We start from the raw sequence: 18,023 nt of genomic DNA on the forward strand, positions 1-18,023 counted from the left end.
TTAAATAACCATTACAATGTGAGACACCGTTTTGGAAAATAACAGATCCCATTTTGCTCTTTGTATTTGGATAACATTTTGTTAATGTTCTCATCAACAGATTATAGCTGACTGGTTGGCATTTTTCCATAAACACTAAATCTATATTAGACTTGAGAGAATTTTATTGATGAGATGGCAGAATATGAGGTGATAACATAAAAGACGTAGAAGCAAAAAAAGGGAAAGAAAATTAAGTTATGGTTCTCCGTATATTTACTCAATAAAATATAGCTTAACTTGTGAATGTGTTCCATTTGAAAATTGTTCACATTTTTTCTGGTTTCTGTTTTTACATGGAGTTTACATCAAAATGAAATAATTTTTTCTTTTTTTTTTTTTTTCAGAAGGGATTAAGTTATCTGAAAACAAGATACAGCCAAGCAATGCCCTTTATTTTATTTTATATTTATTTTAACCATGCCAAGTGCAAGGTCCTATACCTAGGTCGCAGCAATCCAAGGCACAGCTACAGGTTGGGCAGAGAAGAGATTCAGAGCAGCCCTGCGGAGAAGGACTTGGGGGTGTTGGTTGATGAGAAAATGAACATGAGCCGGCTTCAGTGTGCACTTGCAGCCCAGAAAGCCAACCGTATCCTGGGCTGTGTCAAAAGGAGTGTGACCAGCAGGTCGAAGGAGGTGATCCTGCCCCTCTACTCTGCTCTCATGAGACCTCACCTGGAGTATTGTGTGCAGTTCTGGTGTCCTCAGCACAAAAGTGACATGGAACTGTTGGAACAAGCCCAGAGGAGGGCCACGAGGATGATCAGGGGACTGGAGCACCTCCCGTATGAAGACAGGCTGAGGAAGTTGGGGCTGTTCAGCCTGGAGAAGAGAAGGCTGCGTGGAGACCTCATAGCAGCCTTCCAGTATCTGAAGGGGGCCTATAGGGATGCTGGGGAGGGACTCTTCATTAGAGACTGTAATGATAGGACAAGGGGTAATGGGTTAAAACTTAAACAGGGGAAGTTTAGATTGGATATAAGGAGGAAATTCTTTCCTGTTAGGGTGGTGAGGCACTGGAATGGGTTGCCCAGGGAGGTTGTGAATGCTCCATCCCTGGCAGTGTTCAAGGCCAGGTTGGACAAGGCCTTGGGTGATATGGTTTATTGTGAGGTGTCCCTGCCCACGGCAGGGGGGTTGGAACTAGATGATCTTAAGGTCCTTTCCAACCCTAACGATTCTACGATTCTGTGATTTCAGACCATGTTAAATATTTTGATTTGATAAAAAGTTAAAATGGAGGACTCTTTAGAAACACTGCTGTGTCTTTCTTCCAGGAGAAGGGAGTGATTTTTCCTTTCTCTCTTCTTATACTTACTTGATCATGAACATGAGCACAAGGAAATAAGTGGCACACTGATCCATGAAACAGTGGATCTTTTATAGAATCACCATAGAATCATAGAATGATTTGTGTTGGAAGGGATCCTAAAGATCATCCAGTTCCAATCCCCCTGCCATTGGCAGGGACACCTTCCATTAGACCAGGTTGCTCAAAGCCCCATCCAGCCTGGCCTTGAACACAGCCACAACTCTGGGCAACCTGTTCCCATGCCTCACTACTGCCACAGTTAGGAACATCTTTCCAATATCTAACCTAAATCTTCCTTCTGTCAGTTTAAAGCCATTACCCTTTGTACTGTCACTACTGGCCCTTATAAAAAGTCCCTCTCCAGATTTCTTGTGAGCCCCCTTTAGGTACTGGAAGGTTGCTCTAAGGTCTCTCCGGAGCCTTCTCTTCTCCAGGCTGAACCATCCCAGCTTTCATAGACTGTTTTCACAGGATAGGTGCTCCAGCCCTCTGATCATCCTCATGGCCCTCCTCTGGATTCACTCCAATAGGTCCATGTCCCTCTTGTGTTGTGGGCCCCAGAGCTGAATGACGGACTCCAGGTGAGGTCTCATGAGAGCAGTAGGAGAATCATCTCCCTTGACCTGCTGGTCACGCTTCTTTTTATGCAGCCTAGGATACAGTTGGCTTTCTCAGCTGCTGGCTTGTGCTGAGTTTCGTGTCAGCCAACACCCCCACATATTTCTCCTCAGGGATGCTTTCCACTCAGCCTGTATTTGTGCTTGGGACTGCCCAAAACCAAGTGTAGGACCTTGCACTTCGCCTTGTTGAAGGTTTGTACAGGCCCACCTCTCGTGTGTCAGGGTCCCTCTGGATGGCATCCCTTCCCTCCAGCGTATCAAAAAACCACACAGCTTGGTGTCATCGGCAAACTTGCTGAGGGCGCACTCAATCCCACTGTCCATGTCACTGACAAAGATGTTGAATAGCACCTGCCCCAGTACCAACCTCTGAGGAATGCCACTTGCCACTGGTCTCCACTTAAACATTGAGATGTTGACTGCAATTCTTTGAGTGCAGCAGCCATCCAGCCAATTCCTTAATCACCAAGTGGCCCATCCACCAGACTGATGCCTCTGCAGTTTAGAGACAAGAATGTCTTGTGGGACAGTGTCAAATGCCTTGCACAAGTCCAGGTAGATGACATTAGTCACTGTCCCCTTATCCACCAATGCTGTAATCCCATTTTAGAAGGCCACCAAATTTGTCAGCCATAATTTGCGTTCAGTGAAGCCGTGTTGGCTGTCACCAGTCACCTCCTTATTTTCCATGTACCTTAGCATAGCTTCCAGGAGGATTTGCTCCATGATCTTGCCAGGCACTGAGATGACACTGTCCACCCTGTAGTTCCCCAGTTCTTCCTTTATTCCCTTTTTAAAAATGGATGTTATGTTTCCCCTTTTCCAGTCAGTGAGAACTTCACCAGACTGCCATGACTCCTCAAATATGATGTATGTTAGCCTCTTCTTTGTCCAGTTCCCTCAGATCCCACAGATGCTCATCAGGTACCATGGACTTGTGCACCTTCAGGTTCCCTAGATGGTGTTGAATCTGATCTTCTCCTACAGCACATAGTTCTTCATTCTTCCAGCCCCTGTCTTTGACTTCTGCAACCTGAGTGGTGTAGCTGGAGCACTTGCTGGCGAAGACTGAGGCAAAAAAGTGATTGAGTACCTCAGCCTTCTACACGTACCGTGTGACCAGTCCTACCATTTTCTTCTGGAGAGGGCCAACATTTCCCCTAGTCTTTTTATCACTGACATACCCATAGATTTCCTTGTGGTCCTTGACATCCCTGGCCAGTGTTAATTCTATCAGGGCTTTAGTTTTAAAATGAGTTAAAATGAAGCAATTTAAATCTTTTTAAGGCTATGCCTCTCATATACCACAGTCACCATGTTGCTGGGATATACAACACGCATAGATGCTCACATACAGTAATTTATAGAATGTACCACTGTTGCATCAGAGGCACTCCTTTTGCAACTGAATGTACATGAGCTACCACCAAAATTAGGCAGACCCTTTGCTACCATTTCTTTTTAGCAAGAAGGGAAATTTCAGGTTATTGGCAGGAAAAAAGCTTTATACTTCTAGACTCAAGGATCAGATTCACCACATTTACATTGCGTAGTGCCTTTTTTAAAAACATATTTTTACTACTCAACGAAATCTTGACTTTAACACTAAACAGTAGCTTACTCCACACAATCCCAATGACTGCAATGTAACTGCAGTAAATGTGTGAAACACCCACCTACCCTGGCAGACTGACCTTGCGTATATCTACGACCCAAAAGGAGCTCAAGATTGCACTAACAAATCACTGGGGGAGCCCACCTGAAGAAACTGCAAGAGATTACTAGCTCATGAGAAGAGGGCAGCAGGTATATCAAAGAGGACTCTGAGCCTCTGAAGTCTGTTTTGGTCTGAGAAACATCTTTGTTTTGTGTTACTCCATTGTTTTTGTTAGAAATAACAATCTGTGCCCTAAAGAAAGGGCCTGCCAGGGCTTTAGGGACTTTCACAGTAAATAGCCATGTGGGATTGGTTGGATAAGGTAATGTTCAACAGTGAGTAAGTGTGGGAAAAACCACCACAAAGGCAGGCATTTCCTCTTACACTCTAGAACAAATTTACTGTCTTGTAAATGTACACAAAGATTACATAGTCTAAAAGATCCATGACAGGTTGTGTATAAACCTTTTCAGTAAGTACCTCAGTAGGCCATAACTGTACTGTGTGTGATTCTGTTGTAATTTTTCAATAGTTGATAGTAGCAATTGACTGTGCTCCAAATATGAAAATTAATTTGCTCTGAGTCTTTGCAATGACAAACCATTGCACTTTTGGCTACTCTTGCATTCTGTAATGACTGGAAAGTGACTATTTCTCCTGTAGGGATAGTATTACAATGCCTAGTGCATGAAATCTGCAAATTAACATAGCTCACACAAAGCTAGTTTCACTGCAGAATACGAACAATACATAACAAACCAGCAACCAAATCACAATCTGATAGAGTTAATTTGCAGAAATCTCCATAAATAAATTTCATCCTTTGAGTCCCAACTTTGCTATTATGTAATGAATTTCAACATTTGCATTCATTCTCCATATTGGTCATCTGCATGCTATATCATTTAAACTGCTCTGACGTTTTTCTATATGAGAAAATAAATGGTACACTAAAGTGATATCATATTCCTTTTTTTGTGGTGATTTAGTTACATAAGTCCCTGGTATTCCTTCAACTTAAGAGACTAAATTCAATCATCAAAGTTTGCTCCCAGTAGTGGTTTTGTACCCAGATAAGGATTTCATTGCATTTAAAAGTTGTTCTAAAACAACTTGTCTTTGAGGTCAATGAAAGGCTACCATTGGCTTTAATGGGCATTGCTTTGGATGTTGGGTGTGAAATATACCCATATAATCACCTCCCCCTTAAAAAATGTAAACTGTGTTCCTCAGATCCTATTTCTGCTGGATAGTGTTTTCCAAATAGCATTGTAAAGTCTTTCATCAATGCTAGTAGTACCTGCATGCATCTGTTAACACAAATGAACAAAAGTACTGATTTACTATCATAATATACTCTAAAAGTAGCAATAACTCTGCTATTCATAACAACTGAGGAATAAAGCTGAAACTTTGAGGTAGCCTTAATGTTAACGTGGTACAGAGCACACAAAAAACATCAATAGATTTAACATTAAGGAAAACTCAAAAGGACAAGAAAATGTTCGATCATAAATTCACTTAAAACCATTATAGCTTCCAAAAGCATTCAATTGATTTTCTTGAGAAAATCATTCCTGAGAAATTATTTCTTTTTCTCCCAGGGAACGCACCTCAGTACAGAAATAATGAAGAAACCATCGGAAAGAAAAAGCCTCACCTTACCTGCACAGGACACTGGTGTCAGAGGAGATCTCTCCTTCCATTTTGTGCCAAGCTCTCTTTTGGACATTCACTTGGGCACACTCAGCCTATCGTCAGCAGTCTGAGCAGACTCCTACCCTCTCTCAGGTCAACTTTCACTGGAGAACAACCAGGTCACTCTTGCCTCCAGGAGTCTCAAAAAGGAACTGTGCAGTCTGGCACTCCCAGGTGACCCTCAGCCACACAACAGAATGATTCCTTCAGATGGTGACAAATTTCTTAACCAAATGGTCTCCATGTTTTCAGGGCAACCTTTTCAGGATGATAGATATGATTTAGCATAAGGTGTCCCTGCCCACAGCAGGGGGTTGGAACTAGATGATCCTAAGGTCCTTTCCAACCCTAACTAGTCTATGATTCTATGATAGATGGGAAGGGTGGCACACTAAAGACACCTTTAACTTCAAGAAATAAAGCACATCAAACTTCATATCAGTCTGTATATTATCAGCCCAAAATCCACACACATGGCTTCTTTTGTAAGAGATCACAACACCATGTCAGAAAGGTGTATCAGCATCAAAGGAAGTTTCTGGGTGATTTTTCAAACATTTTTGCTCTGTAATAAGAACAAGATCTCATTTTCTCTTTTCTTTCCTTGTAGGAATTCAGAAAACTAATCATTATCTTTCCAAACTAATCAAGTTGTCATTCTGGAACAGCAAAAAAAATCAGGTGACTTTCTATGGATAAAAAGGGTACTGATTCATCCATGTCAGTGGCTGAGAATATACACACACTTCTAAGCGTAAATCTGCAGGTGTCTGGAAAAGCATACAATAAAAGAAATAGAAAGCCAAGACACTCTTTTTTGAAGTAGAGGTAAAGACGACCATTAAGGGGATTTGGGAGCAACCACTTCCTCCAGCTGTTGCATTCCAGGGACATCCTGCTCAGCCACTGGACCCCAAACTGGGGGACACAGGGTGTCTGCCCATGCTGAGGAATGTGGCTGGTGTTTTCTCGTTTGCAGGTTCAATCAGTGGTGAAGATGGGTATGTGTCTCAGAGACACACGGACACACAGATGGGTCACTGACATGGCCAGGCACACAGTCTGCCACAGACAAGCTGCTGCCTTCAACAGCACCCATGTAGGTGCTCACAGGACTCACAAAGAACACAAGCACAGTCCCTTCCTCCTCCACTTTGGCTGGCAGAGCTAGAAGGTCACTAGTGATGACATACACACCTCTCTCTAGATTCACAAGCACAAGCACATTTGCAGATCCCACCCCCCAAATACCAGCACAGACCAACATATACCAGCTTCATCCAACAACCCTGACCTGATCCCAGCCCCTCTTACCCACACTCGTCTCACACAGGAAGGTCCCCCTGGCAGCTGAATTTGAAACATACCCCATTGGCTGGTGGCTGAGAACCCTACCCACTCCAGCATCTGGCATTGAGACCTGACTCACTCCAGCAGCTGACACGACAGGCCAGGGCACCTACACCCTCACTCTCACTTCAGTTGCTGGCCCAGTACCAAGTCACATCAGTCTCCACATAGCTGACAGTCCTTGCAGCACTCACCCATGGGACAGAGGGTAAGGTTACACTCTTAGGAAGTCAAGAGGGTAACAGAGAGATAGTCAAGAAAGGATATAACAAGAAGACAGAATGTGGTGACCAGGCATAGGGCTCAGCCGGGCAAATGTACTGACTATTTCCATTTTACACGTGAACAGCATCTTTTATACCCCTTTCTGCCAACCTCTTTATTCCTATCTGATCCTTTTCCCCTAAACCTTGTTTTATCACTTCACAGAGCTCCACAAACCCCTCCAACATCCTGGACTCACAGGTGTGCAACCCTATTTTTTGCAAAGTCCAAATTTGCATGCTGTTTCTTGGTAGCACACCAGTTAGTGTGACTGACTGGGTTTATTTCTGATTGTTGTCTTTGTTAACATTAATTGGTCAGGTTTGGTGTCTCTGTGTTTTGTTATGGGCAAAGTCCCCTGGTAGGCTTGCTGAAAAAGAAACATTCTCACACTCCACATACCCTTATCAGTGAATGTGACTGAGCAGGCTTGTCCTCATCACCACCTCCCTCTTCACATGTCCCTCAGGTTTGTCTCTGCAGGTTCTTGTGTACAGCTTCTTTCACCACATACCTTAGGGGAGCAGACACTCCTTCCATATACCCTTATAGAGACTTTCACTAACTGAAAAGATCAGTAGTTTGAAAGGACTGAAAAGATCAGTAGTTTCAAAAGACTGAGGTTTGTGAGTTCTCATAATTTCTGAAATCCATGGTATATATTCATTCCCACATGTGAGTCTTAGAGGGCTTTTTTCCTCTTTTGCAGTGAGGTTTGAAAAGGTGTGCTGCAAAATCATTTGTGCTATAAATACAGAAAAATGTTATTAATTAAACTAGCAAGGTACCTCCTTTAGTGAGAGAAAGCTACGGGAAAATGTTTACCGATGTTACTGCAGATAAATTTATAATGCAAAATATAGATTAGAGAGTAGCCTGCATACAAATAATGAAAATGCCAATTCGTGCAATCCTTTATGAAAACATCACTTATTATTTAATTCACTCCTTTGTTTTTCCAATTTTTGTTAAGATCAGTGTACCAGCATAGAAAAAAAAAATGCATTTCTGTTTGAATAAAGTGATAAAGAAAAGGAATGCGTTCATGATCAATACTTTGTTTGATCTTCTGAAAACCTATTTCTAGATGAATCCTAGGCATGTCTAGAGAATTGAAAACTGCAAAGATGTGGATTTCCTTTTTAATGTCTTGTAACTCTTTCAGGTTTCTTTACACAGTTATGAGGTGCAAACCTGCATGTCAACATTTAAGAAAATGCCAATGAGGAATAAGCTTCTTAACTAAAGTTTAATCTCTTATTTTTAAAGTTCTAACACAGGAAGGGTCATCAAATATATCCCATATGGTTCTTTGTAAAAAACGTTGAAAACTCTTTTTTCTTCGTATATGTAGTAAATATGTAATATTTCATCTTTTTTTTAAATAGTACCTAATAAAATATATATATTGCTATGCATATTTTGCTTGCATAATCTGAAAAGGAACAAAATATTTTATTACAGAAAAGCATCTGAATCCTGATTAATCATATTTTCTCTACTAATCTGTTTTACAATTAAAGTGCAGGTAAATTTTTTGTTGTCTAAACGAGGCTATAGAAGGCTGCATCATTATTATGTTTGCCCAAAGCATCTCTGCTATAACCTCATGCTAGAAGACAATGTGTGTAAAATAATAACAGGACACACCCTGGATTTAGTTCTGTATCTTTGTTAGGAAGCAAAATGAATTGACAGGTAAATCCATGAGGGTAAACTCACTCAGGTCTGCAGCCCAGGCTGACTAGCGTTGCTTAGGGTAGATGGGGCAGGCAGGTGTGGTCTGTAAAAACTGATCCCTGAATTTGACAGGGACCTGTGCAGCTCTATAATTTCCTTTCATGCCTATTTATTTTGATCTTGGGTCTTTTTGAGTCACTCATGATTAAGCAAGCAGCAATCCAGAGAGAAGAAAGTCAAACACTTGTTTAGGAATACAAAACTTTCTGCAGGGATGATAGGGGTTTCTATGGGATTTGGATTTTGGTTTCTATTGTTTCATTGTGGATTTGGGCTTTTTTCCTAATAGCTTGGTCATTGCCCACAGGCACGAATAAAGGATTGTGCAATGTCAACACCTACACTTTTGCTAAGCAGACTTGACAATAGGTCTGTAATTAGATATGGCAGTGATGTACCCTCTGACATGGCTTATACAATAGTTCCAGCCTCTGGTGAAGTGCAGAGAGAACAGATCAAAGAAAGAGGACAGGCCTGTGGACTTTTCATAAAATCCTGTCTTAAACACAATAATGGGGGTAGAGGGGTCATTGATCTGACCGTGAAGGATCTCTCTCATGTTTTTATGACTTAATCTCTTCAATACAGGTATGATCCTACACCAAGAAAGCCCCAAAGTCTTCTAAAAACCAGTAGTGCTTTTTACGTGTTAGAAAATGATTCTTCATAGAGATATATGACCTAGTTTGTTTAAAATCAGACCAGCTTTAGAACTTTTAGCCTGGCTGAACTGTTGGTTACTGTTTTTCAGTTCTAAACCTACTCAAAGATCAGTCAGCTCTGCACAGCTCTCTGTTGTGCTACACGGACAGCCATCAAAGGCAACTATTGAGGAAACAGTAACCATGGTACAATACCTGGCAAATGTTTTTACAACAACATTGCTCAAAACCAACTAATCTATGCTAGCATGCGCAATGCTAATTCCTAATGAGTCTGGAGAAAAAGCATCAAAGAGGAGTATTGAGTTATTCTGTCCAGTATATGGTCTTTCTTTTTTTCTAAAAGGCACTGTAAAGGCCACCTGGGTTTCACAGCGCAGTAAGAAAAACTAACTGGCTATGTTTGTAGGTTTTAAGGGTATTGCTTCTGGTCTTCCCATGAATTATTGTCAAATCTTTCGCAACAGGGTAATGGAAACTACTGTATCATTATTATACTGTATAATGTACACACTAATTTCAAATAAAAACAAGGTAGGAAAAATTTTCTTCATTTCTCAGAATTTAAATAGGCAAGGTTATATATTTAGAAAATCTCATGGCCAGAAAATAGCTGACTTAAATTTCCATGAATTGCCTATCTACAATGCCACACTTCCTTCCAGCTTTCTGAGCAGAGACACACATTTTCTGGACATGGTTATACACATGGATGTCTAAATACTTCTGGCACTTGACAAAATCTGACATTTCACAATATTGTAAATTACCTCCTTTTGTTTTCAGTGTATCTTGGCATATTTAAGAAATGAGCAAAACTGAAGACAAAGTTTGAGATATATTTGAAGACAGCACTGGAATGCTCAACCACAACTAAAGAAGTGATTAAATCTGTTATCTTTCTATAGTATTCAATCATTTAAATTCAAGAAAAGCACTCCAAAACATGTATGGAAGTTCCAAACTTTGGGTACTTGAGATGCTATAAACACAAGATGAAAAAACTTCAAAATCATGATCTTCTGGGTTTCCAATACACACGTATTTTCACAGGGCTGTTTTGAATGGTCTTAAAAGTATCAGTCTTACAAACTTTATCTATGGTGTGTATGCAAATGTGTTTGCACACACAAAAGCACATATACGAAATATATCAAATGAAAGAAAGGATGAAATTTCAAATTAAAAAAAGATGGAATTTTAAATGAGTTCACATGCTGCTATTTCAATGATTTATAATAAATACATATTTTGATGATAAAGAAACCTTTTCTACCAAAACCTGTATGACAATAGCTTTTGTACTTAATGTTAACCGGATCCAAGAATATGAGAATAACCTTCTACTACTTTGCATAGTCATGTAAGCAATAAGCAGTTCTAATACAAGGGTTAGTGCTGGTGCTGATGGTGTCTTCAGGAGTTTGTACTGTAATAGAGAAATTCTGAGACTGAGAGAGAGGGAGTGCACAGAAACCACAGTGGATTACATTCAGTTTTCTGAGCTGATCAGCAGAATCTAAGGTTTCCCTTTAAAAAGGGTCTCCAGATACATTTTGGCTCAAAATACCACTTTGAAAAATGACCTACATAAACTAGAGATACCCCCCCAGCCTGACTTTGCAGAAAGTCTGGAGCAGGTCAGTCCAGAGAATGCCTTATTGTTCACATACAGTAACTCAGATTCAGTGTACGAAATAGTTAAAGCTGAGCCAGGTCACAGAAGGTGATCGACAACAATAACCTACAAGTCACTTCTGCCTTCAAAGAGTTGTTTAAAATGCTCATTGTGGAATTGACTGGTGAGGTTTCATTGATTAGGTCTGGGGCTCAGTTTCCACCAGCTGGGAAATGCCTACATAAGAAATCTCTCTGAAATACGGAATGTTTCTGAAACTGGCAAAAGTTTAAAGTAATCACTGTGATCTTCTTTGACCTAATCTACCATGAATTTGTGTGGATTTACCTCCCTCAGCACGGCAGTCTTGTGCTAATAATGCTGGCATGAACATGTGTGTGAAGGTGACTTTCAGTAAAGAGCAAACTGGTCCATCAGGGTGGCCGGCAAGACCCCACCTAAGAACACTCTTCCCTTCCTCTAGAAATAAAGAACTCATGTCACTCCTGAAGTGAGTTCTTTTTGTTTGGTTGTTTTGTTTGTTTTTTTTTTTTCTTCAATACAATTAACTGTACAGCTGGGCTGTATTTGTTGTCCATAACAATTTCTACTATGTCCTTTTCTTGTTTAGTTAAAACAACTGGCAATAATAAAATAAGGACAGTGAATGCATTACTATGTTTCCTGTTTATAGTGCAGAAAAGCAGGCACAGAAAGAGCACAGACACAGAAAGGTCAAACTCCTTGCCAAAGAAATTTATTTCATTAAATTCATATTCTGGTGTTAATTGAATTGCTCTTTGCTGGACATGCAAGTTGAATTATGCATTTAAACCCAGGAAGAAGAGCATTCTGATGCCATTGGATAAGGCAGATACAACCTCACTCAAACTTCCTTAGAAACGAAAAATCTGTCTGGCTTGTGGTCTTGACTGCAATCTGTGATGCAGAGAGAGGAAAAGCACCAAGTGTTCTCACAGTTGCTAATTTATCATACAGCGCAGTCTGCATCTGCTTTTAGTCAGATATTAAATAAAATAACAATTTTGTAGTAACAGATTTATTTTCTCATGAAGTGAAAGTTCTCTGCGCAACTATGATTTGCTAGACGAATGCTTCCCCTGCCTGGCTGCCTTGTCTCACCCATTCCAGGTAGAGCCAGGTGAACAGACCTGTCTTCAGAGACACCAGGCACAAGCCCTTCACAATAGCTCCACCTGACAGGTTGTTGTTAGTATAAGGAGCACTGCAGGTGCTAGAAAAGATCAGCAATAAGAAGATGCTTTACTGGTAAATATAAAAATGAAGAGCCTTGTTTCCTCAGTCTGTCCAAAACAACCTTCATGGTAGCAGGTGTGCATTCCTTGGACTTATTTAATCTTATGCAGCACACATTTGGACGGCAATGCTGCAGCAGGCAAAACCCAAGCCATGGATTTACCTTTTTTTCACCTTCCCCTCTTCACACAGATTGTTAAAGGTTTTATCCAAGTGATTCACACTGGAAGGGATCACTCAAGCGAAAGAGAAACTTTTTTTTAACATGATGTTATGCACAAATAAGAAGTGTTTGACTTTTGGCATAAGTTGTCATATTATATAATACAAATATATTAGCAAAATGTAGTATAAACAAAGTCTTCCTTCAATTTTAGCATGCAATTTCTGCCAATAAACTTCGGTCTGAGGAGAGCAACTCACTAAAGAAATCTCATTCTTTCTCAGTTCTGATGGAACATTCTGATAGCCAAGGATACATGAAAATTTCCTTTCTTATAAATAGTATGTAATTCTTACTTTCCTCAGTCTGGAGATACTGCACATCCTTTCTGCCCTTTCATCCAGTTATTTATCACCTTATCAGCACTACATCAGTCATACTGCATGGAGTCAAAGAGACTTCCAGGAAGAAAACCTGTTATCTAAATGAGGACAAGGAAGAAGTTTCTCACTTTTCTTCTTACTTTACTTCATTCTCTTTCATACCAAAGAAAAGTTCAAGAAAGACTTTCTCCCTGAAAAAAAATCACAGGTGCTTCAGCAAGGAAGAAGGTGAGTGAACAGGAATCCTTGGAAAAAATTGTAGAAATAAATATTCCAACTGGATACAAAGCAAAAAAAAATCCTCACTGAAAATGGGAGAGAAGAAAGCTTGACAGGGAATGTCCAGCTAAGCAAATGGGTCTAATTTTATTTTGGCCATGTCTGAGTTTGGAGAATGGTTTAAAATGTCTTTCAGAGGTCCTTTCCGCTCTGAGTTAGCCTATGGTTATATGTGCGTGGGGTGACAGCAATTTTGTATACATAAGAAGACAACTAAAGCCAACTGACTTAGAAGGTAATGTGAGAAAAGACAACATGTTTAGCCAGATTAACTTTGATATGAAACTAAAAAGATATAAAAGCTCTCCATTTTCTTCTCTCCAATGTTCTAGAAACATATGAAGAAAACTCTTTTGCCAAAACTTAGTCTTTATTAAAAAAGGAAGAACGGTATATAAAAGGAGTAAAATAAAATCAAATTGATTCTGTAAAGAGAAAACAACAAAGGTTATTAACAATGTACTTTAGCAAACTTAACTTTGTATTTGATGCTGTAGATTACAGAAAGAGGGACCTTAAAAGCTGAGAGTGTTGTACAACTGAGCAAAATTACTTTCAGAGTATTAACAGCAAGCAGAAAACTTAGATGACTTGTAATAAAACTAGTGCTTGAAAGAGAGCAAAGGCCAAGCTGAGTTGAATTAGAGCCTACAACCATTTCTCTAGCGGTTCAGAAAATGCCATCCCTGAGGATTAATTTCTGCAATTGGAAGAATTCTTCTGAACATTGAAAAGGTTGTCTGCCTGAATACAGAAAGAGAAACAGCTGGTCAGACTCCAGAAATTAAGGTCTTCAGGTTAGAGAGCAATCTTACAGTAGCCCTAAGATGCCTCTAGCACAGCTGATAAAAGACTGGCATAATTATACCTGAACCAATTTTCCTAGCCATTGGCACTATGGTGGGCAGATCACATCAGAGCTTATGTTTCAGGTCCAAATAAGATTTAACTGAAAAGCTGCAACATCATCCCTCTAAAGTCAACATTAATTCTGAGACTAATAATGAATGCTATTTCTCCCGTCTCTTTCCACACAGATAATTTCTGCCAAAACATACCTCTGGAACTGCAGTCAGACCTATTTAAGCAAACACTGCCTCTGACTGTAACACACATAAATAACTCTGCATCCCAGGCTGACTCAGACCTTACTCATTCTCACTAGGGAGCTAAGTAACCGATTTTGTGTGATTTCTGCTCTAGTTCAGAATATTAAATAAGATTGGACATGTTTTGACAGGGCAGAAAAACATGGACTGCATAATTAAACTCCGTGAAAGTTTAACAAATTAAATTTGTATTCTATTGTTATATCCACTCTTCTGCCCTTTGCAGTACTTACTCCAATTTAGTTTCTCCTGAGAGCAGAGGTTTGCCTCCAAAGAAGAAAAAAGTAATGCATCAAAAACGTAGCTGCTCGAGACCCAGCATTTGTAAGAAGGTGTAAAGGCAGCTTCCTAAAACGGATTAATTGATAACTTTGCAGCTGGCTAGGCTGAAAACTGTTTAGGGCACGGGTCATCTCCTTGCACTCTCTGGGAAGCATCTGACAGACTCTTACTGTTATGCAAACAAAAATGCTGAACCATGGCAGTGGTAACCCACCTATATTCCCAGGCAGTTCTCAAACATGTGATTAGGGTATATCAGAAAGGGAAATCACTTAAACCAAACCAAGCCAAAACCTTCACCACTCTGCATTTTGTAATTTACTTTCTTGTGAAAAGTGTCCTTCCCCTGAACATGCCAACTACAGCTATCACTGGTAGGACCACTAGAGGCTGACTATGGCAGGGTGTTCCTCAGCAAGAGAAAAGGCCATAACTTCCTGTCCCAGTCCTATTTAACCTGACAGAAAGATACTGTGCTGTGCTTTACATGGGTACTCACGGCTCAGCTTGGATGCTCTGGTCAGCAGCTATGTAGTTGGCAGGGATGTAGCCCTGGAGCTTGCGGCCAGGACAGACTGAGCCTGTTGGCAGGAGAAGCCTAGCATACCACCAGCCCTCATGGGATGCATCCAGCACTTTAAGCTTATCCCCAGCGTGGAAGCTCAAGTCCTCCTCAGTGCGAGCCTCGTAGTCGAAGAGTGCCACAAATGTGCAAATATTCACCAGATGCTGGCCAGGCAGTGGAGGTAAAGGTTTCTGTTTTATCTTACTCTCTCTGCCATTCTGTCCTGCTTGGCAGTCATCTTTTACCACAGCAAAGTTGGTGAAGACTTGGCCAGCTTTCTCATTCTGCTCACCATCTCTCCCTGGGAATAAGAATGGGACGTAGGGTTCCAAACAGGCACAGTGCTTCTGACAAAAGTTTCCCATCCTGTTTCCTTGTGCCTTCCTCTGCTTCTAGTTTTCCTTCTGTTTTCCCAGTTGCAATACCCTTAGACCAATTTTTGCCCCATCAACATTTTAGCATTTTGCAGGATTTCTTCTCTCCCTCCTGCTTAGGCACAAAATGAAACAACTCCTGGCACAGCTGGCAGCTTCTCTCTGAGGACCACTGAGAGCTCATTATAGGCAGCTCCTGGATCGGGACTGAAACCTGAATATTCCAGCGCTGGAGCACATGTGGAGGGAATTTCTCACTTCCTCTTCAGAACAGGAAAGTTGTGCTAGGCTGAGCTCCGGGAACCATAGGGCAGCATGGAGCCTCTTCTCCCACAGCAAAACGACAAAGTCAGAACATCTGAGCACGGGAGGCTTCTCAACTCTTATTATTTGGGATGGGTGTTTTCTTATCTCAGATAGGGTCCTGTCATCTGATCAGCAGTGAACGCCTGTAAAGTCTGTTCTGCTAATGATTAACTAAGCTGACCTGCCTGTTTCCTTAGCAGTCTCTGACGTGGACAGCCTGAATATTTCTCTTTGTTTCCTGGTTTGCGCTGGTTTCGGTTCCTGGAGGGAAGCCTTTGTTCGCCTGAGGCTGGCAGACGCCCTCACCTGGACTGCATCTGTGGCTTCTGCTCTCACTCACACTCGGACACTTTCCTCCGCTGAGCACCTGCCCTTCAAACCAATCCTCTGGCTTTTCCTTTTACTGAGTTGGGTTTGGCACTTCTTACAGGGCACCTCTTACATGGGGTTTACAGTAATACAGCAACAGATTTTAATTCATTCCTTATTCTGCATTTTAAGGAAACAAAGGCACTTGCAAAAGAAATGTTGCTCTAGATGGCTGGCTAATTACATCAACCACATATGAAAATGATAGCTGCCTTCCAGTCACCATATAAACTAATGAAACTACATTGACCAATATATTTCCATTTCTAAACCACCTATAAACTGGCATACAGACATCCAGATACTGCTGTGGCAAAGCAGCCGGGAGAGCTGACTGCCACATCCCAGTAGCTCAGCCCAAGCTTTAGAACAACTGGAAATCACCATAGCCTGGGGCACATGCGATGCTTGCGTCAGGAAGCACAGGAGATAACCTATCTGAGCAATGCAGTGGAATTTCAGTAAGAAGCAAACTCTTCCAGACGAGACATCAATCAAAACCCACACATGGACCTATAGCTTCCTGGTGATAAAGAAAGCTGGCTCCTTTCCCCTGTCCCCCAGGAATAACTGCTGTTTTCCTAAACCATTTACACATCTCTCAGCTCCATTTAGAATTGCTGGCTTCTGTTGCTTTACTAGAAAGAAAAGCCAACTAAATCACTTAGAAAACAAAGCCACTTGTTTTTATTATGTGTCTCAGTCCTCTAAATGAGGAGACCAGTGGCACAGGCAGAAGCATACTGATGGACTTGGAGCTGTGGGATGACTGAAAGAAGTTTCCACTGAAACTTCATGACTTTCTGGTGCATCTCCACTCAAAAGGGATAGGGAACTGCTTACCTACTCCTGTTTTGCAGTGCTGAAAAAGACACTGAATAAAGATGAAAGTACTATACATGTTGAGTGATCAATAAACCTCACAATCTGTAGTGAACCCTTTGGGTCTGGTAAAAAAGTGGCATACTGATTTTGCAGATTATGGGAATTGTATGTAGTTTCTGAAGCACCACTGGAGATTATTTTTTCTCCACAGCAATTATTAGTCATTATCCAGATCAATAACAACAGAGGTACCCAAGAGATATTTTCTTTTCTTGGCTCTGAAGGACAATATGTAAAGTCAGAAAAGGCCTGTGTTGAAAAGAAACTACCTTCATTAGTCTTGTTTAAAGAATTGTCTATATTTACTAAAATCAAAAATATTAGAAAAAAATGTATTAAATCTGTGGTTTTTTCTGTTTGACTATTTTATTGGATTTTCCTGTAGTTTTGTGGTTATGGCAACTTGGGCATTAATCCAGCAAAGATTTGCATAGACATTTACTGCACAGAATAGTTTCATCATGACAATAGAGCTACTTGCATTGTACAGAATCAATCTCATGTATGGTTCTTTTCTGGTTCAAGACCCATCTTTATACTCAGGTACCAATATGAATACATATTAGAAATCACACTGCATTCACTGAGACCACTCAGATAAATATTTGTAACTGTAGCTAGAATGGGGCTTAAGCCTACAAACATTTGTGTATATGAGTATCTTACCTGAAATAAACCTAGGCATTAAATTGATCTTGTCTCCAAACTGATGGCCCTGCTTGGCTTTACAAGACCAGAAAGACTTGCTGGAAGTGATCAATAACCATAAATCAGATTACTTCCCAACCAACTCTTCAGGATCAGTTCTATTTATGAAACAAGCAGGCTTTAAAAAATAGCCATGAAATTCAGCAGTCAGATTAAAAACACCCCTCAAAAAGAGAGGAGCGTGGTTACTGAGAAATGCTGAGCAGATTCCAAAGCCTGTATGGGGCGGGACTGTGGCTGAGCTGTGGTGGCTATGGTGAAGCAGTGTGTCTGCAAGGCTTTGTTCCCATCCTGCTGACTTCATTGAGGATTCTCTGAATTTCTGAAAATAAAGCAGTACTCTATCTCTTAGAGACTATA

General features: G+C 40.7%; 1 protein-coding gene across 1 annotated transcript in view; it reads right to left on the bottom strand.

Moving 5' to 3' along the window:
- FRK (fyn related Src family tyrosine kinase) overlaps nucleotides 1–16,727 on the bottom strand; it is a 54,480-nt gene extending 37,753 nt beyond the window's left edge. The window contains exon 1 of the mRNA XM_057413238.1: nucleotides 14,956–16,727. Within this exon, the coding sequence (XP_057269221.1) occupies nucleotides 14,956–15,386 (431 nt within the window). The 5' untranslated portion in view covers nucleotides 15,387–16,727. The remainder of the gene's footprint in view (nucleotides 1–14,955) is intronic.
- Nucleotides 16,728–18,023: the final 1,296 nt, after the last annotated feature.

The sequence above is a fragment of the Pezoporus wallicus genome, unplaced genomic scaffold (genome assembly GCF_028554395.1).
Source record: "Pezoporus wallicus isolate ANWC-B61680 ecotype Strahan unplaced genomic scaffold, APGP_CSIRO_Pwel_v1 contig_7505, whole genome shotgun sequence".
NCBI classification, from domain to species: Eukaryota; Metazoa; Chordata; class Aves; order Psittaciformes; family Psittacidae; genus Pezoporus; species Pezoporus wallicus.